Below are 27,500 nucleotides of genomic sequence, written 5' to 3' on the forward strand. Positions count from 1 at the left end.
CATGTCACTTACCCTCTCTCTCTGTCCTGATTTTTTTTATGTTCATGTTTCAAGCTCTTCAGGCATAATATTTAAGAAATAGTTTGCATGAAGTGCATCTTTTGGGTCTGAAAGATGTTGCACTATTTCCACCATTTCATTTGGCTGTACGCACAACACATTGTCACTGTCAGTCCCATAATGCAGTCACACACATAACATAATTTTGGTGAATTACTCTAAGGATGTGTATAGCAATGCATGTGCCAGTAAGACTTTCTAGTATTCTGATGTTGTCTTCCAATTTTCCACATAAATGTTTTAAGCTTTTCACACACTGTAGTTCGATGATACAAACATGTATAGTTGTATAAGGACTACGTGGTATGTTTTTCATTCCTATGAGTACATTTTCATTGTATTCTGATTTTTTAAGTTAGCATTTTCAGTTTACTTTTCATTATAAAAGTCTGATCCTTGTACAGTGCATTTTATGTATGCATCCCTGAAATACACAAAATAAAAGGTGACCTAGCAGGAGGCAGACGAGGTAAAGTATGTAAAAAAAAATAAATAAAAAAAAATGGCGACAGCATTCCAAAGCTTGAATGTGCAAGCAGCAAATGGTGACATATGATACAGGAAAGTGGTACAGAGCTGCAGTGTTGGACTCCTGATGGTTCTCTGATCAGGGAAACACAAGCAACACATCCTTAACTTCTCTAAAGGAACTATTATGAGAATTGTCAATGCCGCAGAATAAACTAGAAAAGATCCTCTTTCTCAGAGAACAAAGATTAAGTGCAGCCAGAATAAACATTTCTCACTGAAGCCTTGAATTTTTTCAGGTCACTTGCTTGAAGAATCAGTGCTTTGAGAGCAAGGAAAATGGCTGCATGGTTCTCAGACTACACTTAGTTCTGTGTGAAAATTCTGCATGAGTGAAAAATCAGTATGATCTGAAGGGAAGGGCCTTGCATCTTTTCCACTCAGTACAAACAGAAAATGATTGATTTCAACAACTGGCTTAATTTCTAGTGTGATTAAAGGAGGATCCAGTACTTGACAGCCTGGGAAGATATGATTGACCGATCATGATGCTTTGCCAGAGATGACCTGCATCTGTCGCACTTGGGCTTCAGGCTTCTGGCAAAGGCTCTTGCCTCCCCCATAGTGCCTTTTTTAGGAAAACTGAGGAGGTCAAAACTGCAAACATAAAAATTTCAACAAATTGCAAATTAAAGGTCATGCTGCTAAAAAGTAGGAGTCTAAACATGAAACTGCAATCATTGCAAGCATTCTTAAACCTGGAAGATGCTTATGTTTGTGCAGTCACAGAAATCTAGTTCAAAGCTGCAGAGAGCACCCCAGCTTTACCTTGTTACTCATCCTGTCATATATTCAGACCCCAAACTGTGGTCAGCAAAGCCAAAGGTGGAGTTTCAATATATATTAAAGACATACACTCCACCAGGTTAGTCAAACAGTATAACGCACAGGAAGCACTCTAGGTGCAGTTAACCATTGACAAGACCCCTATTCAAATCATAGCTAGATACAGGCACCCAAAAATTACTCAAGATGCCCACTCCTCCTATCTGGACCTCTTCGAATCTATCAAGATTCAACCCTTTACCCTGATCCTGGGTGACTACCAAACATAGATTGGGAGAACTACTCATGCCAGAACACAAATGCCCAGAGGTTCCTCAATTTTGTCAATGCAAACACCTTGGAACAGCTAATTGATACCACCACAAGAGGTGATGATATCTTGGACTTGGTATTAACCAACATGAGTAACCACTGCAGCATCCCTACAGTATCATCCTCCCTGGTAAGATCCGATCATAAAGTGGTCACTTTCGAAGTCGGCATCTCCCCTTTAACCCCCTCTACCTAGGGTCAAAGAAAAAACTTCTCCAAAGCTGATTACAGCCTCCTGAGGGATGGTATAAACAGCTTCACAGACCCCTTCTCCTCTGTAGGAACTGGCACCAATGTCCAAATCTACGCCAAAGTACTATATGAGCATTTATATAGATGCATGGAATCAGGAATACCTGACAGGACAAAATCATCCTCTGTAAGGAAGAGTACACCTGTCTGGTGGACATCTGTAATAAATAAACTCTATAAGAAAAGAAATAAAATGCTGTCCATGACCAAGAAGGGGCAGGTGCCCAATTGAAACAATCTCACCTTAGCCTGATTAAGCAAATAAGAACACTAGTGAAATCCTCCAAAGCAAACTTTGAATCCAAATTGGCCACATATGCTAGAGACAATCATAAGGTCTTCTTTACATATGTCCGCAGTCTCAAAGGATGCACCCAGATCTGCTCAGAACTGGTGGTCTAGGTCACTACATACACAAATGCCGTAGATATAGCAAACCTGCTGGCTGACAGATTCAGCAAAAACTTCACCCCTCAGTCCCCCCTACCAGTAAATATGGACATCCCCAGTACACCTGCCCCCTTCCCCTTTTATCTAGGGAACAGGTCATCACTGTCTTATCAAAGGCAGAAAATACAGCCTCCATTGGACCTGATAACATCCCAGGCTAATCATAGATGAACTCAGGCAGGAACTTAAAGCACCATTAGCCGCCCTATCCAACTGAAGCCCGAGTATCGGCTTCATCCCAGCTGGGTGGAGGATAAGCCACTGTCATCCCTTTGCACAAAGGTAAAGTATCCACCAATATGGGAAATTATAGACCTATCAGACTAACTAGCCTGATCTGCAAGGCCATGGAACAGATTATCATGGACCTCATTAGCAAGGACATTGGCAACTTCCAAAAACTTGATCCTACACAGTTTGGCTTTGTCAAGGGGAGTCATGTTTTTTTAATTTGGTCGACTTCTTTGAGGCAGTCACCAAAACCATAGATGAGGGGAAGACTGTGCACACCTCCTACCTTGACCCTGGCCAAACCCTTCAACATTATTCCACACTTGGGCATAATAGATAAGGACTGATGCCTAGTTGAGAGAGTTTACCAGATGGGTAGCAAACTGGCTCACTGATGGAAGCCACCTAGTCAAAATAAAGGAAGCCATCTCAAGCAGTAGACCTGTAACAAGCTGCATACCAAAGGGATTGGTCTTGGGGCCTTTGTTATTTGGGATATACTTTTCTGAGGTGCAGGCCAAAACCAGTGGGCTATGACTAAGTCTGCAGATGTCTGCAAGTTGGGTGCTGTCATCAATTTACCTAGTTATGTGGACATTCTCCAAGAGGGTCTCACCCAACCAAACAAGTGACTGGTGCCAGAAACATGGCCTCAAGCTGAACACCAAATTGTGCATCATCATCCCCTATGGTGAGAGTTGATTTTCCCACAAATTATCACATTAATAACAATGTCCTAAGCACACAATCAGTCATGAGGGATTTGGGCACCTAGGTTGATAGCGACCTGACTTTTGACCTCCATGTTGCTTCTGTTGTATGGAAAGATTTCTATATGGCCCACCTCATAAGTAAGGATATTTCATCCAGGGACAAGGAAGTCAGAACATCCCTGTATTCTTCCCTTACAAGGCTCATTATTGAGTACAATGCCCCTTTTGGCATGTACCTCGCAAAGCACATGCAGCAGCTGGAGAGACCACAGAGGAGGTTCCTCACCAGGAGAATCCAGGGCCATACACAGGCTAAAAGCCCTGTCCCTTTACTCAGTTTCATACAGACTCCTCAGAGGTGACCTCTGTCTGGCATACAAAACAGTCTTAGACCCCACCTTGATGAGCCTGCTGCATGTATGCAAGTCATGCTCCACTCAAGTAACCTGCATGCGTGAACTCAACCTGGTCTGTGACATCAATAGGACTTGGTGGGACAGATTTGTGTCCCAGAGACTCCCCCATGGGTGGAATAGACATGTCAAGCAGAGTACCTCATTATCCCTTTTTAAGCGCAACCTGGATAACTGGATGGGAAACAGAAAATACACCCCTTGGATTCCACCTGCCTCCCTGCTGGACAGGGGCATCAGATGTTGACTTGTCTAAACATGGGCTAAATTCTTGACTAGGCTTATAAGAGCCTCAGGACCAATAGCCTAGTAACTTCTTATGAGCCTATGTTCCTACAAATGCTACAGTACAAGATGACATTCCAGGTCCTATCTTTGGTAGGAAACTTGGTTTTGTGGCCGGGAACCTTTAGTTTATACATTGTCTTATGTTTTCTTGTACTTTGACCTTAGTGAACTCTGCAGAAGCTATATGATATGGTGACTGCTGCCATGACCAGCAGCTAATCTAGGCACATGATACTGCACTGAGTGGAACCTGTGAACGCTCACTTCTCATTGCTTCACCAGCATGGGTCAGAGAATTCAGTTAATTTTACCTTTGGTAACATTGCCAACAGCAGAAAAAGCATGAACCAATGGATAGCTGCTAGTGTTGCATATAAAGGAAGATTCTTTAGTACAAATAGTGTCACTAGAATTTACTTATGCAGTGAGAATTGTAATCCATCTAGATGACATTTTCTGCGCTGACCCTTGATGTGGCTTTTGATGTACCTTAAAGCTATCTGAAACACTGCAAGTATTTCAGTGAGCTAAAAGAAAACTTATCTGATGGACAAAGTCTGAGCATGCAGTTCCTTGAATATAGCTGCAGGTGCTAGGGTCCATTTATTAGATATAGATAGAAAAACCTCTTTCATATGGAAAGTTCACTAGCCCAGTTAGATAAGCATGGGGATCTCCTGTGTTAGTGATGTTGAAGAAGTACAGTTTTTTAGTTCTGGTTAAGGGGATGGTAGAGGCTGCCATGGCACTGGCTGTGTTTCATTTACTGGTTATGACCTTAAAATACTCTGATGAACCAGCATGGGTTTACAGATATAAGGTGCCCACTGTATCATTCCAACATGCACTATCTGGAGACCTGAGTGTGAACCTGACTGACAGAAATGGGCAGGTGCACCCTTATGGCAGCCTACTGTCTTCATTGACCCACTTCCAAGTATTTCATGTTGATAGTCTATAGTTTTAGATAGAATTCATAGCTGGAACCCACAGAGTTTACCTTGTGTTTCAAATGCAAGATCTGCATTTAATGATGGTTTAGGGCAATCGATACCTTCTCTGTGCTGTTATACATGATGTTCAGAAGTGTCTTTAAGCAAGTGTTCCAGCTCTGCGTATGATGATGCACCTCTGGCTTTGTTCAGGCAGTTGCTGGAAATGACTGCCTCATAATGGCATTGCTATTTGCGAGGTGGAAGGTGACAGCATTTGCCTTACAGCTTGACTTCTTAGCTTTCTCGGTTCATTGAGATGCAGTTGTGTCAACCATGTATGTAAAAAGTGCCAACAGTGTGTCTTGGTGACATGGAAAAGACTAAAAATTAACAGCTGAAATTCTATAGCTGAATGGCACTGAGGAGAGCAAAGCAGGGTGAGAAAGTCTATAGTTACTAGACTGGTGGATGTCCACAGAATTATTTACCATTTCATATAGCATCAATTGTAGTATAATCCTAGGACAATCATCATACATCTCATCTTTCTGGTGTTTGCAAGAATATGCCATATTTCATTTTAAATTAACATGGTGCCATGAAGTTCTGAGTAACCCCTTTAAGTCATGATTTGTTTCAGTAGAAAACAAAGCAGTTGGTTACAAATCCTCTGAACAACCGGCGTATGTGTCTCCTGCTCAAACGCCAAAGATGCGCACCACGATAGTATAAAACTTCCTTGTATTCACTGACAAACCAGGTCGGACACCCGAAATGAAAATCGTGCAATAAATTTGTGATACGCCGGTTGTTCAGATGATTTGTTTCAGTAATTTCCCCTGCCCTGCCTTATCATCCTGTGCCAGCAGGTTAACACTGAATATAGCAACATCAGTAGAGCTGTAATCATGACTAATGGTGATGTGAGCGAGGGTGATCAAGTCAGTCAGCACCTAGTGAGGAGTCATACTGTGAGTTTGTGACAGGGAGAAGGGAAAACAAGCAGGAAGAGGAGGAACTGAGATTACTGTAGAGTAAGGAAGGATTGGAAGAGGCAGTGACTCTCTCATGAATTGAGTAAGGCAAGTAAACCAAAGTCACCAGAGCAACATGTAACACAGCTGCACACATCATGATGGCTCAAGTCTTTTGCTGGAGGCTAAGTGTTAGTCCGGGCAGAATAAAGGACCAGAAGAATGCACTGCTAAATATTTGCAGTAAGGAAGCATATCAGAAACACAGCTGTACAGTGAGCATGGAGCAGAGGGATGAGCATGAGCATTCTTGAAAAAAACTGCCAGTGCAGCATCATAGTGTGTTCCTTTCATGTGTTGTGCAGACAGTTACAGCCCACTGCCTTTCTTCAATCTTTGTATCTGATAGTCACTAGCAGGCAGGGTCCAACAACCATTTAAAAAATCTCGCCATTAAGGTAGTTTCTTGTAATCACTCTTATCCTGAAGTGCTCTGCTCTTTAGTACACCTGTTATTGGGGAAACTGGTACTGCTGTATTCTCCTAAAGTGTGTTGGCCTATAGATCAGCTGCCACTGGGACCTTGGTATTAATATTTTCTTTCGGTAATTATCCTGCTTCAAGGTACATTGTAATCCTTTGGTTTGATTAGTCCTTAAAGATCTGAAAGGGAAGAGGAAAGAAAATTGGAATGCAGTTGAGAATGTCCTGGCTAAGAGCCATGTGCCATCAAGCTATTTTTAATATTTTATTTAATTTTATTGTGTAACTTTTGTAGGTGAAGGAGGTCCTGTTTTGGAAGCCATGATAATCTTCATATGGATCGCTGCTGCAGTAGCCTAAGCTGTACGGGCTATATCCTGCATAGATATAACAGCCAGCCAGGTTCCAAAGCTTCAGGGCACCTTCCACATTCCCAAACCATTAGTCAGCTTAAGCTGAGCTTACTAAAAAGACAGGTTTAAGTGCCAAGCCCTTCAGAGCTTTCCTGCTCCTGAAAGTACGCTCCTGTGAGACTTTTGAGGATCAGTGGTTGGTTTGTGCTGTTCCTTTGCTAGGTAGATACATTCCCTTTGAGAAAGAAATTTCCATCTTAAAAACTATCAATATTTTTTATTCAGCAAAGATATTTTAAAGCTAGTGGTTTGTGTTTTAATGGACTGTCAATTTAAAAGTTGTTTAAAGTAGTTGAAAAAAAATTTTCTGTGGAAAAATTGTTTATTTTACTTTTGGGGGGCTGACCAAGTGTTTTTCAGTGATTTTTTTATGTTTTTTGTGTGAAAAAAGTGACATTTAAAGACTTAAAATTTTTACTGGCTTTTGCTGCTTATTTTTCCTAGGAAAGAGGCATCATTTTTTGGCTTGACAATGAAACAAATTGGCGGTCCCATGGTTGGTCCTTCTTCCAGCCACAAAAAGAAAAAGTTAAGCAAATAGCCTCTTCCTTTTACCATGGACCCCTCTGCTGTAGCACCTACAACCACTATGTACTGGGGATTAGCCATAAACTCTGTGGCTGTGAGCAAAGGATAACCACTCTTGCCACTCCTGGGAGAGGGAACTGGGAAGGATTCTCATTTTAGTCAGAATGTTGTACCCAGCCCTGGGAAAGCTGTTGCTGCCATTGATAACAATGTTGGGCCCCATTTTTTTGTCATAATGAAACAGAAAACTAAACGTGCATGTACTCCTCAGATTTACTTATGAGTAGCTTTCTGTGTCTGGCTTAGGATTTTATTCATACTTTTAATCCTTCTTATTTATTGCTTTATCATAAAAGAAAAATGAATACCTCTTTTCCTGAAGGGATTCAAGATACAAGTTTTCTCCTTAGTTTTCTGATTCAGACTCCAAGGAGTGCTGAGGTCCTTATTCTCCCTTTGGGGTTCCTTTCTCTTTGAGACTTTTTTCAAAATGTGTCTGTTTTCTTATTTGGAGTATACTGAAGTTTCTCTATCCCTCAGAAAATTTTATGAGCTGTTACGGGAGGAATTTTCTTAACCGTCACCAATTCCTCCAGTTCTGTCAACTTTGGAGGATGTGTGTGTGTGTGTGTGTGTGTGTGTGTGTGTGTGTGTGTGTGTGTGTGTGTGTGTGTGTGTGTGTGTCTTTGCTTGTAATTTTCTTGATAGCTATCTTGCTGTCCCTAAAAAGGCAAGTAATTTATAAAGTTCCTCAGTCTTTTTATGTTTTTATACACTCTTCTCAAACCTGATTCAGCAGCTATAGCTTTAGTTAATGTTACTGCTGCTAAACAGTTTAATTCCTATTCCTATCCTACTCTTTCTGATAAGGATAGGAAGATTATTGATGGGTATGAAAAATAGTGTACACTTCTCCAACTTTGACAATTCAAATTCTGTAAATCAGACTTGTATATTAATGTTTATTCTGACTAATTGTGAAATGAGGAATGTTTGATCTACAGTTTCTTATGAAGAAAAGTCTGCTTTAAATTATTTAGTTTCTTCTATTGTACTAGTCACTGCTCTGTTTACTGTGTCTGTATATTGACTTAGTTGATAATTCTTTCAGTACTATGGTCTCTGGTACCTTTTTGAGGATGTTTGCCTGGCTGCATTCTCAGAACCTCCCAAGATGATATGAATAATGAAATTTTATTTTCTCTATTGGATAGAGATTCACTTTTTGTTTCCTTTGCTGGAGAAGGGCACAACAGTTCTGACAAAATGGATAACTTAAATTGGGGAATCTCTAAGATTTTTCTGCCCTCCTTTTTCAAATTTCCTAAGGAATTCTCTAACCTCTGATCCAATTTTAGCAACATGTCAATGTAGTTCCAAAACAAATTCAGGAACCCCCAAAACCAAGGACAGTTCAATTAATCAGTTTGATTGTTTAAGGAACTTTGTTCCCTTCTCCTACCATGGCAGTCCATTTTCCCTTCCATAAAGTCTGAATCTTCTGTTTTTCTCTTTGGCAACAGATAGTTTCAGACAAATGGGCACTGAAGCTCATTCATCAGGGTTATAGATGGCAGTGAGCAGATATTCCTCCTTGCCAAGGGGTTATTTGTCATCTACCAGACCAGACTCTTTTATTTCCACCTATCCCTCATTACATGCTGTTCAGTGATAGAACTAGTTCCTTCTTCCAATTTGAGAAAGATTTTTATTTGAGTATGTTTTTTGTACTAAAGAAAGAAGATGCTTGGAGACCAGTCCTGGATTGATCTTTTTTAGACCTGTTTGTGATAGTGCCTAACTTCAAAATCATGTCACTTCACAATCTGTTTCCTCTTCTTTCTCATTCAAGTTTCCTTGTGACACTACATTTAAAAGTTGCTTATCACATTTCTTTTCATCTAAACTTTGGGTGTTTCTTAAGGTTTTGTCTGCCTGGATCACATTATCAGTTCTCTCCCCTTTACTCTTTGGCCTATCCCTTGCACCAGGAATGTTTTCTGTGTCTAGCTGCAGTTAGAGTTTTGCAGGTCACATGGTATCCATTTTCTTTTTTTTTTCATATTTAGGTGACTCTCTTATTTTTGAAGAGTCTTTTTTAAAGTGTCTGGAATCTCTCACTTGAGTGAGAGATCTCTTACAAAAACTGGAATTTCAAGCGAACATTCAAAAGTCCTTTTTGACTCCTTCACACAAGATTGTGTTCTTGGGGTGTCAGCTGGACACCACAGTTCAGAGCTTTTCTTCCACAGGCAAAAATAGATCTATATCTAGATCTGTTTCTACAGTTTTCCACTCTGACTTCTGTCACTGCAAGGGAATACCACAGGATTTTGTGACTAATGTGTTCTTGGCAAGACTCAACATGAGAATGATACAGCGGTATCTGAAGTCCCTTTGGTCCCAGCATCAACATCCCTTGTCTTTTCAAATCCTAGTGCTGGGGTTTGTTAGTAAAGAAATTACTTGGTTGAGACAGCAAATATTTCTAAATTTAGTTCTCCCCTTCTCCCTCTCTGTTCCAAAGCAGTCAGTCATCACAGATGCCACAGACTTTGTTTTGGGAATAGTTTTAGGAGGGATAAAAGCACAAGGTCTGCGGGATGCCTAGGACAGATACAAGCACATAAATATAAAAGAGATGCTTGCCCTACTCAAGGCACTCAACTCTGTGAATCATCTTGGGTCCCTAGGGCCTCTTCAAGTTGTTTCAGACAATATCAGAGACATGGGGTACATCTTCAAGCAGGAGGAATCGGGTCTTATCCCCTTTTGCAGACTAGCCATGTTAGAGTATGATATAGCTTTACAGCACAATCTCACTCTAGAGGCATCCTATATTGTATCAGAGCACTATTGTTTGGCAGGCAAACTGAAAAGGACAGAGCAGACCCTTGCATAAGCAAACTAGATCAGGAGATCTTCCAAGATTTGATCCATCTGTGGAGAGTTCCTCTAGTAGACCCATTTGTTTCCTCTCTAAGTAATCAGTTGGCATGATTCTGCTCCAGGACTTCATACAAGAAGGCCTGGAAGACAGATACCATTTCCTTTCCTTACACAGGAATGTTCCTGTATGTTTTTCACCTTTTTCACTGATATCCAGGGTACTTCTGAAGAATCAGAAGGAATCCCTCAAGATCATTGTTAACTCCCTTTCTGGCCCAGGAAACCATAGTTATTCCTTCTGTTAGAAATAGCCAGGGTTAATTACCATAGGTGTTCTCACAGAATGGATCTACTCGCACAAGTTCAGCGATGTTTGATGCACCCCGACCTCAATCAACTTCAACTGACTTGCCTGTATAATGGGGTCTTAATTCCCTCAAGGTACCTAATTACTGAGGATATTCAGCAGGTAGTAATGGAGGCAAGAAAGCCTGCTATTAGAAAATCATATATCGGCAAATGGAAAAGGTTTTCTAGTTGGTGCTAAGAACATAATTAGCACCAATTCAGGACTAGCTGTTCTCTGATTTTATAATATTTGTGTGAGTTGCTGTCCTAGGGCCTTTTTTCTTCTCTATCAAGGTTTAATTTATCAGCCATTTCAGAACACTTGCCGATGGATCTTTCACTGCAGTTTCACGTTAAAATATATTTGAAAGGAGTTTTGTATAAGAGGCCTTCAAGAAAACTGGTGGCCCCTCCTCTGAATGTTAATTTTGTTTTAGAGAAGCTAACACTTGCTGTAATCTGGCTGATATGAGTTCCTTAACATGGAAAAGCATCACTTCTTACTCTACATATACACATACGTATGTATGTACATACATACATACAAATATTTCAGGTACTGGCAATAATGCCCATCTAGTCTGGTCTGCCAATATACCAAAACAGTAATTCTCATAAGTGTCCAGGTTATTCTTAAAAACGTATCTAAGCTAGTGCTTGCTTTATTGTAATTTGGTAGTTTTTTTAATGTATCAACCATTTTCTCATAGAATCAATTAGAACACCTCTCATTCCTGTGTAATCGTTTCATAGGCTGTATGTTGATTGTCTACTACTTTTGATAACCCTAAACATTCCCATAAGTAGCTGTCTCCAAATGGCCTATATACCTGCATAAGGTCTCTTCTTAAATGTCTATATGAGACACTGTACAAGTTTAGATATTTTAGTCTATCATAGTAACTTAAATTGTCACATCCATGGATACCCTTGGTATATTTCCACTATACCCTTTCCAATTTACTTATGTTTTCTTTTATAAGGTTTGCATATTGTTATTCCATACTCAAGTGTAGGTGTAATGAAACTAACAAAGAATTATTTCCTCGTTTCTGATTTCATAGACTTGTATCTTTTTATACAGCCTACAGTTCTGCAACTATCATTAACCAATTGATTGATGTGATTAGAAAAGTTCATGGTGGATCTACTGATATATCCAGGTCCTTAAATAAATGTACAGCTTTATTCACTGTGTGCTGTATTAAATATTCACCTTTCAGTCTGTCTCCCAAGTCTCATATGCTTAGCTTTTGATGTATTAATCAGCATATTATTCTGTTGTGCCCATATGCCTTATCTGTAACGTATGTAATCACTTTACCCCTTTTCAAGTCATCTGCATATAGAGTGTAGAACACTTCAAATGAAGAAGATAGATTTAAAAGATAAAACCTAAACAAGTATGGGCCCAGGAGAGAGCCCTGTGGGACAACTCAGACTGTAGCCTATAATTTCACTTGTGTAGTTACTGCATGATGTTTGCCATGTCCCATTTGTAAGCCATGCAGCTATTAATCTTGCCAAGAGTACTTCAATACCTATATGGTCTAATTTATTGATCAGTGTTTTGTGTATGACCTAGCAGATGCTGACATTAATTCTACATAAATTACATCACGGCACACTTTTTCCTTTATAGCTGTTAGAGAATCTCATGTCACAAGTGGTTATAGATCTGTTTTCAACATGTGCATGCTGATGTATGGTTTCAAGTCCCATCCTTTCCAGTTCTGCCAATAATTTATCCAAAATAACCTTCTGCATTATTTTTCCGCAACATAAAAATAAACTTATGGGGCTGTATGACTCTAGGTTTGTCCTATTCCCCTAAAGCTCAAAGATGTGTTTAACAAGTGCATGTCTCTGTTCTTGAGGAATCTCATCATATTTAAAAGACCTGTGAATAACATTTAATGGTACTTAAATTTATGCTGAAGTATTCTTAGGTCATTATTAGTAATTCCGTGTCCTCCCTAGGCTTTATTCAGGTCCAGTTGAATAGTTCTTTTTCAGTGTAATCTAATTTGATTTCAGTATCTGAGGTTGCCAGAACAATTTATAACCTCCGTTGTGGAGCCAAACAGCTTATCATAAGACTATGTAAATAAATCTATACTTACTATTTCTGAGAATACATTTTAGAATCTATACATAGATTCTCAAGTTGCGTCTTTACTCCTGCCACATCATATGTATCTATAAAATGGTTTCCTGTTATTTTCATTATCTTTATATAAATCTTTTTCAAACATTTCTTGAGTTTGTCTCTCACTATATTTAATTTGTCTGTCCACTTTGTTTATTTCAGTATTAAAATTTAGAGTCCAACCTCTTTTTCATTTCTTATGTTTTGTATCTCACCTTAATCAAGTGTCATGATCTTATGGAAATATGTCCTCCTGATTTTAAACATTTTTTTTGCATTCAAACAATTTCTCTTTCAAAATGTGTCACATTTCTCTTGAAGGTTTTCCACTGAATCTATCACTCCAATTAATTTTACATAGTGAATGTTGTGCTTCCATATAATCTAATCTTCTAGTCAGTGGTTTAGATTTCACCCTTATAACCCTATGATCACTCCACATCAATGGTGGTAAAACTGGACATGCCATAAAAGTAATTTCCTTAGGAACACAAACAATGTCTAGTATATTCCATTCTCTGATGGTTCTTTTTTTTTACAACCTGAAACAACTGTTGGTCCTTGTTGTAAATCATTTCTTTACTAATGCTATTGAATCAATATTGTTACAGTCTGTTTCTGGTGAATTTAACTCCTCAGCCTCTATTCTTCTCTCCTGTGCTTCATACAAGAAATTCATGAATTCCTCTGTCATCAGCACTTGACTGTGTGGTCTGTACGCTCCAACAATTGCTATAATGTTCCAGTGTTGTCTTTATTGTCACAGTTACACAGTCTACAGTATTGGTGTTATCACTGAACAAGAAATAATTACCAGCCTCTTAATCTTTAATCCTTATCATAACACCTCCACCTGATTTTTGTCTCTTACAATAACAACATTTATAACCCGACACATCTGGTTTCCATTCATTATTCTTTAACTATGTTTCACAAACAGTAACAACATCAATCTTATGAAAATGTAGCAAATTTTCCAATAAAAAAACTTTATTACTAATGCTCCCAGCATTAACAAACGCCATAAATGCATCAGATGTTGCTATCTATCTGTGAATTGTTAAATTTTCTACCTCACAAAAATCCTGTTTTACATTTGTCATCAGATATTACAATATTTCTGCTACAAAAATTCACTTCCCTGGCCTTGACAAGTGCATATCGTGTTTACCCAAAATTAGGCTTGGGTGCTCTACACATTTCTGTTTTTTTAAAACTGAACATTTTTTCATGTTGGTATTTACCCCCAAAAATCTTTTCATTCATGGTGACCTAGCTCTCGTTTCTGTGCGTGATTTATGAAAACTATGTCCTAACATGTGTACACGCTATGCTATCTTAGAGGGCTGTATGTTCCCTGCTAACAATCAGAGTCTCTGCATTTGAGATCATTTGTACCAACATAAATAAGAACAGATCCATACTTCGTTATGTTAAGGTTTTCTAAGCATTTCTCACAATCTGTATTTTTGCTCCTGGCAAGCTTAACATTATAATGTTCATTGTTTTCTCTGCAAATGAGTTATTTCCTGTAATAATTTAATCTGCCATTACAAGTATATCACGTCTTAGCAGATCTGAAGAATCTCCAGCTTCTAATTTTGTGATATCTGCTCTGTCAGTTGTTATAAAGGAATGATATCCATCACCATTATTCTTAATACTCAAATGATTGTCGTCGCTTATTACATTTGTAAGTATGCAGTCCAACTGGCTTTGAACATTAATAGTTTCAGCCATGTTGTCAAATTCTGTCTTTGAACTCTTTTTATATCTTATGGTAATGTTCTGCAGTCCTTCCAAGTTCAGTTTTGATTTCTTCTTTTTTACCTGCCCTTGCCTCTTTTTTTTCTACTTTCTCTTTTGGAAAAATGATGCATTTTTCTGTATTCTGAAGATCTTTTGATATGTTCTCTTTCCCTGTAATCCATGTATTCTCTTTGCAACACAGACATTAGCCAATTTCTTTTTTTTTTCGTATTGTGAACTTCTCCCTTTTGTTGTTTTTCTTCTATGTACTCTTAATGCTCAGTCTGCTGAATACTTGTATCTGAAATCCAGCGTTGTAATCAGTGGTATCGTGTTTAACAGGGGTGGAATGATCTTTGACAATAGGCACATCCCTTCCTAAACATGTTCTGTTTGCACTTTTCCTAATAATATTTATCTCTTCATTCCAGTTATTGATATGTCTAACAACAGTTCTCAAAGAAAAACCAATTGCACAAGTGCAACTGTCATCTGTAAGTCTAGACTTGCTAATAATTGTAAATAAATCCTGCAACCTTTGACAAGAGAAAAACAGCTTACAGGTATTGTGAGGTGTTATCTTTAAACATACATAACATTTACTATACTGTACAAATTAATTGTGTTTTAGCAAAGCAGTAAAGACGTACTCATTTAAGGAATCCATTGTTAGCTAAAATGAATAAAGACTTCTGAAAGAAAAGGATAATCAAAATCAGATATCACAGAATTCAAAGAGATTTTAAGTTGACTTCTATGCACTCATTTTCACTCACAGTCCCACCTTGTTATAACAGTAAAGGTAAAAAAAATCTCAAACCATCACAGGATAACTGACTAGGCCCCTTGGGATAGCTAGAGTTTGCCTGTTTAAAATCTATCCCTTTCTAACAACAAACAGTGAAAATTAGAGGTAAAACAACAAGGCATAAATCAAAGTAAATCTTACTGTCCACAAGCTATCCCTTTTTATGACATCTGCAAGAACAGTATCTAAGTTGCAAGCTCTTAGGGTGAGCCAACCCTATCTCATTTTCCACAGAAACATGGTTTATTTGAAAAACAATCTGTCTTTTATGTCTAAATTGGCATCCAAGTTTACTTTAAGCCAAACTATCCAACCCTCCATTTTCTTTACTGATCCTAAAAATGAGGGAAAAGGGCTACTCCATAACTTGGATGTCCATTGACAAGTCTGGTACTATCTTGATCAAACTAAATCTTTCAAATCTTTGCATTTGTTGTTCATTTCTTGTTTATTTATTGACGTTTGTTTACCAGGGAAGTCCAACTGGACCATAAAGAACCTATTTTTAGTGGAGACCTGGGGAAAAAAGCTCCATAAGACAATACATTAGTCTGTATAATATTAGACAAACAAATTAGCATAAACATAACATTCACTTAACAGTAGCTCAAATATTCACGTACAATAGCACTAATATAACAATATAACAGTTGGTTACAAAAACATAGGATAGATTCATTGCTTTTTTCATTTAATGCCTAGACTAATCTCAGCATTACATCTAGGAGTAGATATTAGGAAGATATAAAATGGCCGAGATGGTTGTTTGGAAGAAAAGGAAAAGGGTGTCGTAGAAGGAACAGGGGAGGAGAGAGGGAGAATGAAAAAGGAATAGTAAGGGAGATAAGGAGGATAGAGTTGTGAGTAACAGAGGTAGAAGTGTGATGATGCATCTAAAATTATCAGCCTGGGGTTGAGCAGCAGATGCAAGATTTAGAGATGTTCCTTAAGTATGATTTTAAAGGCTGCATGTATGTGGTTGGATCTGATAGATAAGGGGTTGGTGTTCCAGATTTTGGGTATGGAGATGTGGTGTAGGTTATGTATGGCTGACTTCATGGGATGATGCTATTGTATAAGCTGCTTGTTTTCTGACCTGAGAGATCTGTTTTTGTATGTAGGAGTGGAAGATTGCATTTAAAGCTGGGCAGGCAAAGAGTCTGAATGGTTTTATGGGTCATGTTAAGTTGAATGAAGGTAAGATAACGTGGAAGTTCAAGCCAGTTGAGAATGTGGAGGAGTATACAGTGATAGTAGAGTATTTTGCATTGGTGGCAAATTTAGCAATTTTATTGTAGCAGGTTTCAAGCTTAGATTTCAGGCAGGTTTGTAGGTTGGTGAGAACTGGGGCTGTGTATAAAAGAGTGGGTAGGAGGTAGGAAGTGGCTAGTGTGTTTAGTGTGAGAGTCTAGGAAACATTTGTGCTGGTAGAGAATTCCAAGTTTCTGGGGTGTTTTCTTAAAACTATTTTGAATATATAAGTTGAACTTAAGGTGGTCGTCGATGGTGACAGCAGTTTTGTGTGGGGAACATGTTCAATTACTGTGTTGTTTTGTGAGAGAATAGCAAACTGGCTTTTGTTTATGAAGAGGGTTTTGGGGGGGTGAAAAGTATGAGTTTAGTTTTGGTGGGGTTAAGCAGTAGTTGATTATTAGTAATCCAGCTCTTGATGGATGTAAAAGCAGGTTTGGTGATTTGTTGATGTGATATAGAGTCAGATGAACAGATGACTGTAGAGTCATTAGCATATTGTATGAATGTATTCTGTTGGGAGGAGGTGTATAGGTCATTAGAAAAATGTTGAATAAGAGGGGGCCAAGGATGGAGCTTTTGGGAACTCCAGTAGAGGTGTCCTGGAAAGAAAAGAGAGAATATAGCCATTTAACTGCCTGCTGTCTATTAGAGAAATAACTAGTGAACCACCTGGTGGTGGGAGTGGGTACTCGGAGGTTATTGAGCTTTTGTATAAGATGATGATGAGGTGCAGTATCAAAGGCCTAAGACAGGTCATGTAACAGAGACAAAACAAGTTTGCCTGAGTTGCAAGCTTTGTTTACTACTAGAGCTGTGTTAGTACTGTGTCCTGGTCTAAAACCATGTTATGTAAGAGAGTTGATTGTTAAGGAGGTAATGAAGTAGTTATGACTGAATGCATTTTTTGGGAGTTTAGAGATTGGAGATAGTAAGGCAATAGGTCAGTAGTTGGACATTTTAATTGAGTCTCCACCTTTGTGTAATGATATAATGAATGATTTTTTCCACAGTGTTGGAACGTAAGCTTCTAGGATACATCTGTTAATGTAGATGGATATAGGATATGCAATGGCATCAGCTGTCATTTTGAGATATTCTGCAGGAAGGTTGTCAGGAGAGTTAACACAGGCTTTGAGTTTGAGGAGGAGCTTCTTAATTGTGCTTGCAGAAATGGGCTGAAGTGAGAAAGGTGTTGTGGCTGAGGAAGCAGTAAAATGAAGGAGTGAGGGTGAGACATGGGGAAGGGAGGAGGTAGTGGATCTTGTGTGGGGGGATGTGATAGTGGTGAGTTGGGTGTGGTGGTAGGTAGAAATGGTGTGTTTGAAGTGACATTCTGGATACATTCAGTGAAGTGGTTGGTAAAGAGGATGGCTATTTGTGCGGTGGTTTTGTCAGAAAGAGGGTTTGGATTAGTTTTTTTGCTGGGATTGAGAAGTGATGAAATGAACGACCAGAGTTTTTTTGGATTTTGTTTGTTAGTGGACTGTAATGTTTGATAGTGGTCTCTCTTGTCTTTTATTAAGGCTTTTTAGTCAGATTGCAAAGGTGCCTAAATTTTATTAGGTCCGAGGGCAATTTGGATGTGCACCAACATTTCCATCGCCTGTCTCTGGTAATCATAAGATGTTTAGTACCTTTGGATAGCCAAGATGTGAAGTTACTTTTGATTCTTTTCCTGTGTAGGGGTGCCAGATGGTTAAGGATGGCTAGGAATTTGTGTTGAAGTGGTTGACTACTTTGTCTAGAAGTGTTTTGAGGATGGACCAGTTGATAGCTTTTAGTGAGTTGATGAGTGATTGTTGGTTAAAGTTAGGCAAGTTTCAAGTAGATTTGTGCTGAATTGGGTGGGAGAATGTTCTTAGAGCATAGGCTAGGAGGTGGTTCCTCAAAGCATCTGGGAGGGTGCCAGCACTAGAGTAGTTGGTGGGGTCAAAAACTAAAATGCAGTCAAGTATAGAGCCCTGACTGTTGTTGAATATAGTGGGGTGGTGATGTGTTTGGTGTAGTTAAGAAGGTTTATGCTAGAGGTAAGGAAATTACAAGTAAGGTTCTACCAGTTGATGTTTGTCTCCTAGAAAGGTAGTTTAATTTTGTATAGGATTTGATATCCAAGATGGTATGTCTTTAAAAGACAGGGATCTTTGGACCTGGAGGAATATGTATTACTGTGATGCAGAGTTTTGGTGGTGTTGGTTTTGTAGGAATGAGATTAGGATTTCTACCTTATGGAATTGAGGAATGGGACTTGGATGAGGAGTAATTCTCCCATAATGGGACTGTATCATCATCATGACTGGGTGAGGGGTAATTCTCTTTCTCAGTCAATTCTTACCTACCTTGTTTAGGTAAGAAGGGACAAACTGGGTATATACAGAATATTTCCAAATGCTTGTCTAAGGCTATTACCTTTGGTTACACTTACCACAACAAATTTATTTCAGGCAAGTTCAAAGCCCACTATTCCAGGGCATTGGCTTCATCTATGAGTTTTTGGAAAGGACTGGATTCTAGAAGTATTTTAGAAACAGCAACTTGTTCCTCTATGTATAGTCTTGCAAGGCCTTGCAAGCTTGACTTCTTCTCTAGGTTTAGATCAGGCTTTGTTTGGACCATTCTCCATGGGTTTCCCTTCCACCTCCCAAACTTTGTAAGCTATGATAATCTACTCATATGGCTTGTGCTACTGTAGCAATGATCAAAATGAAGAACCTAGTACAATTGTCCAAGTAAACTTACCATAACAATAGATGTTCAGACGAAAACTGCTACAGTAGCCGCTCCCTTTCTACATCTCCTTTTGTTTTTAGTGTGTTGTTATGCCATGGTGTGGACCATTATTTTTTATTGTTACTATCCTTGTCTGTTTAGGGCTCAGCCTCCTCTCTTTGGCACAAAAGATCTGAAAGTCTTGATGCCCAAATTGTCCTTTTAGTCAGCTCAGCTCAAGTTGACTCGCAGTGTGGGTGCATGGAAGGTGACCTGTAACTTTGGAAGCTGGTTGGCTGTTTTATCCTATGCAGGATATAACCCATATATATAAAACTTAGGCTGCAGCAACAGTGATTATTTGAACATCTACTGATATGGTAAGTTTACTTACACAGCTGTACTTTCTACCTTGCCCTAGTGATCAAACCATGTCAACCATGGATAAATCCAGAATTATCTGTATGCAACCATGGTGTACTATTTCGGCTTTTTTTACTTTTATATGCTGGCTCTAGACCCTTATTAAAGGTAGCCATTATCTTGTTATATGTGGATAAAGGCACATAGCCATTATGTTGACATTTACATACGCTGGCATGTTCTGACAGCAGCTTTAATTTTTCTATCTCCAACTCACTGCATTTTTGTTTAATCATATCAGTCTGTCTTTTCAGTTTTCTTACATCAGACTTAAGAATTTTTATTCTTATTTCAAGACTGTTTCATTTAGTGGTTGCATGTTTGGCTATGTCTTCCATGCCCTCATGCTGACTGAAGCTCGTTAATTTATTCCATGAGCTTGTTTTATTTGCAGAGGTTTCATCTGAAGACAGACTTTCTTCCATTGTTTCAGCTTAACAGTATACAGGGCATCTGTTTTTTTCATGTAACACCCACTCTCTCTTTTCTTAATGTATTACATTTACACAGATTTTGTTCTTTTTGAATTTTGTTGCAGTTCTTGGACGTGTTAAGTCACTTAAGTAACTGTTATTGCTCCTATGTATTTTTTTAACATATAGTCTCTTGAAGCTCCCCAGTGATCAGTATCAACTGTTTACTTTCATTTATATTTCTAGATTTCTTCTGTTTTAGAGACGGGGCTACTTCATTTTTGTAAGTACTTGTCTGTGTGTACAATTCTTAACCCTGTTTCTGGACTCTTGAAGTTGTTCTTTTAGTTATTCCTTGTCACTGTGTATGTGATGATAATTCATTATTTTGTCAGACAGGGAGATGTTAATCTTTTTCTAGCTCCTGCCACATTTGTTTCTTTTCACTTAGTAAATATGCAATAGCAGTTTGGGTTTCAGTCTGACCTTTCTTTTGTCTTTCAATTTCAAACAGGAGACTACTTTGTCCATTTTTTTTATTTGAGTTGTCTGACTTAGCACTTTCAGGCTTACTTTGAATTTTCCATTCCTACTTCTACAGAAAAACATTCAGAGAGTATTTTGGATAAGTCAGCCATCTCTTTATTTGTTCTGCTTTGCCACATCTTTTGATTGTCATTGTCAATCAACATCATTGGAAATGTCTGCACTTTATTTTCATGTCCAGAAATTGTCTATTAGACTTCAGTTATAAGCTCTTTCTGCTTGAAGGCAGCATCCACTGACTGCCCTAACACTTCTGCGTTCCAAGTTAATTTTTATCTGATGAAGTCTCGGTTGAGATGAAATTGCTCATTTTATTTATTTTAATAAAAAAAATATTTTTAACCAGTGATTGGATCCTCAGTGGTATTGTTTATATTTGGATTCTGAGTTTGGTTAACATAATGCTGCACCTTTATACTTTTTCCTGATGTCTTGCATACATGATTTATACTGCAAGATCATTTTCCTAAGACATTTCCTTCGAAATGCATATGTTTAGTAAGTAACCTTCCAGCTGTTTAAAATGCTTTTTTTGGTAAGCATTCTTTTGGCAAGAACATTTCATATCACTTTACAAAAACACTTCATAGTACTTGTCATTCTGTTTGACTTTCTATGCAGTTCCTTTCAGATTTGGTTTAACAAGTAATTGAACTTATTTCTGTGTCATTGTTGTTTTTCAATGCTTTTGTCTCCTGTGTCTATTTGTCTTTGGATGTGATCAAAGAGGAGTCTTTCACTCTGCTTAGTATTCAGTTAAGCATTCTCTTATCAAAGAACTTTGATTTTTTTTTAACTTAGAGTTATAGCAACTCAAAAGTATTTCCATTCCATCTCATTGTAAATGCTGACAGCAGAAATCACAGTTAGCCAAAAGAAAAAAAAAAACAATTCCTCCTGAATCACACATTTAACTCTCTCTCTCTCTCTCTCTGCAGCTGGAGAAATCAACTCATAGTGAATCTGCACTTGTAGGTAGTGATATAGGCACCAAAATACCATTATTTGGGCATTTAGACCAAGCATGGTCAACATTCACCACTACTATAGTATTTAGTACCAAAATACCATTATTTGGACATTTGGACCAAGCATTGTCAACATTCTCCACTACTGTAGTATTTAGCAATTGCAAGAAACTCTCCTTTATCTTCTAGTTTGCCTTATTTATAGTGAATTACCATCTTGAAAATGAAAATTTAAATGTAATTGCCATACTAAGTCAGAGTAGCAAAACAGCTGTCATAAAATAACAGCTTATAGTGCATAATCATTAGTCTAGTCATAAATTCTGAAGAAAAGCCTCTAAAACTTGGTCTCATTTCCTATAGACCACAGTCTATATGTGTCTCCAGTAATTTCTCTCTTTACTAGACAGGTAAATGTCTCAAATACTCTCTATACAGAACTACATCTTTCCAGAATACTCTCTCTCTCTCTGTGCAGAGAGGCCTCATCACTCTTTCTCTAACTGTCCCCTTTCTAGGAAAGGTGTGTGTCCTCCTCTGCAGGTGTGGATCCTTCTACCAGACTGCACCAAAACTGCAGCTTCACATTCTCAATGGCAGACACTAGGAGATGGTTATTCAAAATGTATTCACTTAAACTCTTCAAACTGATTTTACATTATTGTTCTCAAACTATAGATATGTTCAAAAAGGTATGCATAACATGACTATTTGCATGCATTTACTGTTCAACAGAACTTAGAGATTTGGAATAATTTTGTAATCCATAGCCTCTAGTGCTTTGATAGGACTATGAGACACATATTAACTATTTTTTATTTTTTTCGCAGCTGTTTGGAGATGTCTGCTTCAAATGTAACCATGTGATAGAAGGTGATGGTAAGTTTTTATTTTTCTGTCTTGGTACACTGGATGTGACACTTGTTTTTCACTAATTTCACAGCTTGGAAGACTTGCATCTTGTCTTCAAATTGTGCACCATAACTATATAATTAAATCCAAGTCATAGCATTATTTCATGAATTGTCATATGATATGACTTAATTTACATTTTTGACATATTAGTTTTATGTCAAAATTTTCTGGTAAAGGACAATAGCAGTTTTTTTTAGCAAAGTAGCAGTGAACCAAGTGGAGTTGTGCATACATTATAAAACTTTTCTTTTTAATGTTCTGTTTTTGTGTTTTCTGCAAATCTCTACCTAGCATCAGCCACACTTCATTTCATTGCTGCTTTCTCCATCTCATTTCACTGAGGTGTTGGCTATTGACCACTTATCCGATAGATGAAAGTACATAGCTAGTGTAGGAATCAGAATGGAGCTCTAGTCTACTAAGAGGTCTTCGCTTGTGCCAAAGAACAAGGCCCTTGTTCTTCATGAGGAACCAAGACATAAAATAAGGTGTGCAGCTGTCTCTTCCAACATTTTGTTTCTGAAGATGGCATATATGATTAAATCTTTATCCAGTCATATGACCTGTGCAGAACCTAATGCTCACCCCTTCTAAGCATGTGGAAAAGGAAAGCATTCCATATTACATTTCAGCATTTTGGCACCTAGTGCAGAACTTTCAGCATTTAGAGCACCCTTGAATCAGAATCCTAGGATTACAGACACACATCCTGTCAGTACATCATCAGGACAACTAGTGGTGCCAATTTGTCACAAGTACTACTATGAATATGCACCCCAAGCCTTGTAAAATGTCATATTGTACAGCCTTTTCAGTTGAGTTTCCATAACTAAATGTAGACCATACATTCTGCTTCCAGCACTTTACTCTGGTTTATGTCGTCCCCCACCAGGTATTGTGCTGTCATCGAATGCTGTCTGCAGTTCTGAACCACTTTGTTTATTAGCAGTGATATCATCAGGTTTTGACCAGAAAGTTTAAACACACACACACACACACACACATATATATATATATATATATATATATATATATATATATATATATATATATATAATATGTGTTTGTGTGTGTGTGTGTATATATATATATATATATATATATATATATATATACAGTGGCGGCTGGTGACTTCAAATCAAAGGGGGGCTGCAGGAGACAGCTGAATGGGTGGGGTCAATGGGAAGGTGTGCGGCCAACTAGAAAGGGGAGCTATGCTCAAAACCACAAAAACTAACTTTAATTAAATACGCTGCCCTGGGTGCCAAACCGTCATTATGAGAGTCCAATCAAGACAAAATGAAGTGTAGAAGAATAAAAATATTTCAATGCATTGGCTGCATGACAGCTTACTTAATATCTAGATGGAAATAAAAGGTTGTGAGGCATAAAAAAATAAATTACTTTTTAAATACATTACTGGAATGCCAGTCAAAATCAAGTATAAGAAAAACAAGCAGCACTCAACTCAAACCAGTTCTTCTTGCACTGCAGTTCTAATTATAATTTATATTCAGCTTTATAAAAGTACCAAGTAACATGCTGAAAGTAGCAATCTCTGTGATGCCCCCACTTGTAAAAATGTTTCTTATCCAAAAAAGACCTGCTGCCTGACAGCTATCTACTTGTTTCATGGGGAAAACATGATCAAAGTAAAAAATGAAAAGCAAACAAGAAACAAGCTCAAGATACATTGCTTAAAGGATTACTGTACAGGTTATGGACCACACATGATTGACATTCTGTTTAGTTTATGGGTAAAGCCTGCAGAGATGACTGGAAGTCTCCAACAAGTGTAATGAGCTTCTTAAGATAATGTAATCCTGTCCTTTATTACAAATACTGTCATATGCATTTCAATACCCAAGACTTATACATTATCTAGTTAAGTATTCTCTGCATGGCAACAACAGAAAGGCTTTCAGTGTTGGCAATTCTTTAACAGTATGTTTATTAAAGGTTACTTGCATCTTACAATCTCAGATAAGCTTACCTGATGGTCATTAAAGCATTGCTACTTAAACACAGAGCAACAGGCACTTTGAGTAATAAGCATAAATCAACAGTACAAAAATATGACAGAAATCAGACCATTCTGCAAAATCAAGGACAGATGAAAAGCCACTGTAGTACATGTGTCTACCTTGGATGGGGGGATACTCTGCACACTTGCACTGCATAACTGCTCCTTGCCTTGCTTGGACACATCCAGAGTCACTACATGGGGGAGTGGGGTGCAACAAGTATGTCACAATTTGAAATGTCTCTGGCTGACTGTGATGGCCCTGACACATTTGTCATACCTCTCAACCTCATAGCAAGAAATCTAGACAAAGCCATACATAGAAGTGGGACAAAGGCCCAAAAATAAGGACAAATTTTAAATATTGCTCTTATAAACTTAGAAAGATAATAGAATAGTATGTCTTGCATTAGTATGAATTTTCTGAAGGGTATTAAATCTGAAACTCAAATGTCTGTTATTATTTTCTAACTTCAGTCTTTAATGATTTGCCACTAATTTGCCAAAAAAACCCACAATTTTATGAAAAATGGACCAAAAATGTGATGCAAAAATATAAAATAGCCACACAATACAGCTGGGAACCTATCAAAGAAGGGACACTTTAATATTGGTACTGCTAACTTGAGCAGCTGACAAAATAAAATAATCTACATGCATTTCTGAAATAAAAGTAATCTGTAACTGATTATTACAGTTATTTCTTAATGGTAAACCCTCCATGTTTCCTTCCAAAATTGCTATTTTGCGGAGGGATTATTAGGGGAAGAGCAACATTTTGAGCCAAAATCAGGGACAGTTGAGAGGTTTGGCTATGCCTAATTCTATAAGGCAATTTATTTGCATGTACCTATCAACCTGTTAATGCAATAAATCTGGACAAGGCCAAATATATTGGAGAACATATAAACAGTACTAAAAATTACTCTTGTATAAACTGAGACAGTTGATAGAATAACAGGTCTTACTTTAGCATGCATTTTTCTGAAGGTTGTGAAGTCTGAAACTCAGTGTGTCATTATTTAGTGACTTAAATGATTTGCTAGAAAACCACAAATTTTATGAGGAACAAACCAAAAATAAGAAGCAAAAATCTATTCATTCTGTGAAAATCTGGACAGTTGGGAGGTATAGTTCAGCTGGGGCAGTCTTTGAGTTTGCCGCCCTTCCCCCTCACAAAATCATGGTCGAATGGAGCCTCCCCCTGCAGCCATTCCAATGATCCATTACTTGGCTATTTCACTCCATTTACCATAAACACTAATGTGCATACTGCTTTACTTCTATGATGATTTGAACTTCATTTGAATGTTTTATTTTGCATTTTACAGCACAAACCCTAAGACATCTGTTAAACAAAGCAATGCAGTCTCACAATGAAAACAGACTTAGCATTAAAACTTCTCTGCCCTTGAAACTCACATTCATTGAAACAGCATTGAAACCCACATTCAAAGAAAATACATTTTGCCAGTGGCAGATAAAAACTAACTTTGGGCTGTTTTCAAATCATAGGCCCCTTGCACATGAAACATACATGTGCTCTTTGATACACCTTCCTCATTGTACTAAATTATATTCCTTGTACAATACAGTAGTTGTTAGAGGGCGTTTTAAATTTATTGCTTTGAACATTTTTCCAGTAAACAATGAAACAAAACGCATGCACCAATAATGACAAAACTGCCCAGTTCAGAATATTTCCATCATAAAAGTCTACTCAAACTTCTACAGTCCACCATTATCAGTAAATATGCACAATCTCTGAAGAAGTAAAAGTCATCTAAATAATTCCACATTAAAGAAATCTGTAACTAATGAAGAGGTTGCTGCTAGCAAACACCTTTATATTTCATGGTTTCATTGAAAAATAAAGTGTCTGTTGCCCCTGAGGAATAAATTGCCTATATTACATTAAAAAAATGATAAGCTAGTAATATTGCAATAGGAAATGGATGGCAAACTGATAACAGGTTCATAGCTAGTATCTTCGCCAAAGAGGACATTCTCAGTATGGCAGCATCCACCCCTTGTGAGAGTAGAACCCACAGCCTTCTGCATCAAAAGCAAGTACACAACCTGTTGTGCTATTAACAACGCAAGTTGACTCAGCATAAGCAGCACTAAACTTCTCTTCCCCTGCAGCTCTCAGCTCCTTGTAAAATTTACTCAATACTCAACTGCATCTCAACTTTGCATCTCAACTTTGCAGCACAAGAAATCTGGAAAAAGCCAAAATTTATTGGGGGGGGGGGGGTTCAAAAGCCCAAAAAACAGGGACACATTAAACATTGCTTGTATAATCTTGGAAAGTTGCTCGAATAAAATGCTGTGTTACCACCATACATTTTACTGCCAAGGTCCCTGGGCAAAACAGTCAGAGCAACATACCACTATGCCAAATCAGCTGCTTTGTGAAAGAGAGGAAGACTGAAACTTAAATGGCTATCATTTAGTGAATTCATTTCTCACCATAGCTGTCAACCTCTTAGCACAAAACACCTGGACAAACCCAGTAATGAGGGAATACAGCCCTTAAACATATTCAGTGAATTCAGTTCTTGCCATAGATGTCAACCTTAGCACAAAAAACCTTGACAAAGCCCATAATGGGGGAATACAGTCCCAAAAATAGGGACACATTTCAAATATTCATCTTATAAACTTAGAAAATTGCTAGAATAAAAGGTTTTGTGTTACTATGTATTTTCTGAAGAATATGAAGTCTGAAATTCAAATGCCTGTCAATTTTACTTATTTAATATTTGTTAACCAGGAAAGTTTGACAGAACAAAAACAATTCAGCAGAGGCCCAGGGAGAAATACTGCAGACACATCTTTGTAAAATGGCAGGACACCAGAGCAAACCCACACAAACATAGGGAGGAGATGCGGACTCCACACAGAAGGCACCCCAGCCAAGAACCAAACCAGAAAAAATCT

General features: G+C 38.0%; 1 protein-coding gene across 2 annotated transcripts in view; it reads left to right on the forward strand.

Moving 5' to 3' along the window:
* LIMS2 (LIM zinc finger domain containing 2) overlaps positions 1–27,500 on the forward strand; it is a 668,134-nt gene that overhangs the window by 598,951 nt on the left and 41,683 nt on the right. For both annotated transcript variants that reach the window (XM_044070568.1, XM_044070570.1), the window contains exon 8: positions 22,450–22,498. In XM_044070568.1, the coding sequence (XP_043926503.1) occupies positions 22,450–22,498 (49 nt within the window). The remainder of the gene's footprint in view (positions 1–22,449; positions 22,499–27,500) is intronic.

The sequence above is a fragment of the Protopterus annectens genome, chromosome 4.part1, assembly GCF_019279795.1.
Source record: "Protopterus annectens isolate FY-2018-M chromosome 4.part1, PAN1.0, whole genome shotgun sequence".
NCBI classification, from domain to species: domain Eukaryota; kingdom Metazoa; phylum Chordata; order Ceratodontiformes; family Protopteridae; genus Protopterus; species Protopterus annectens.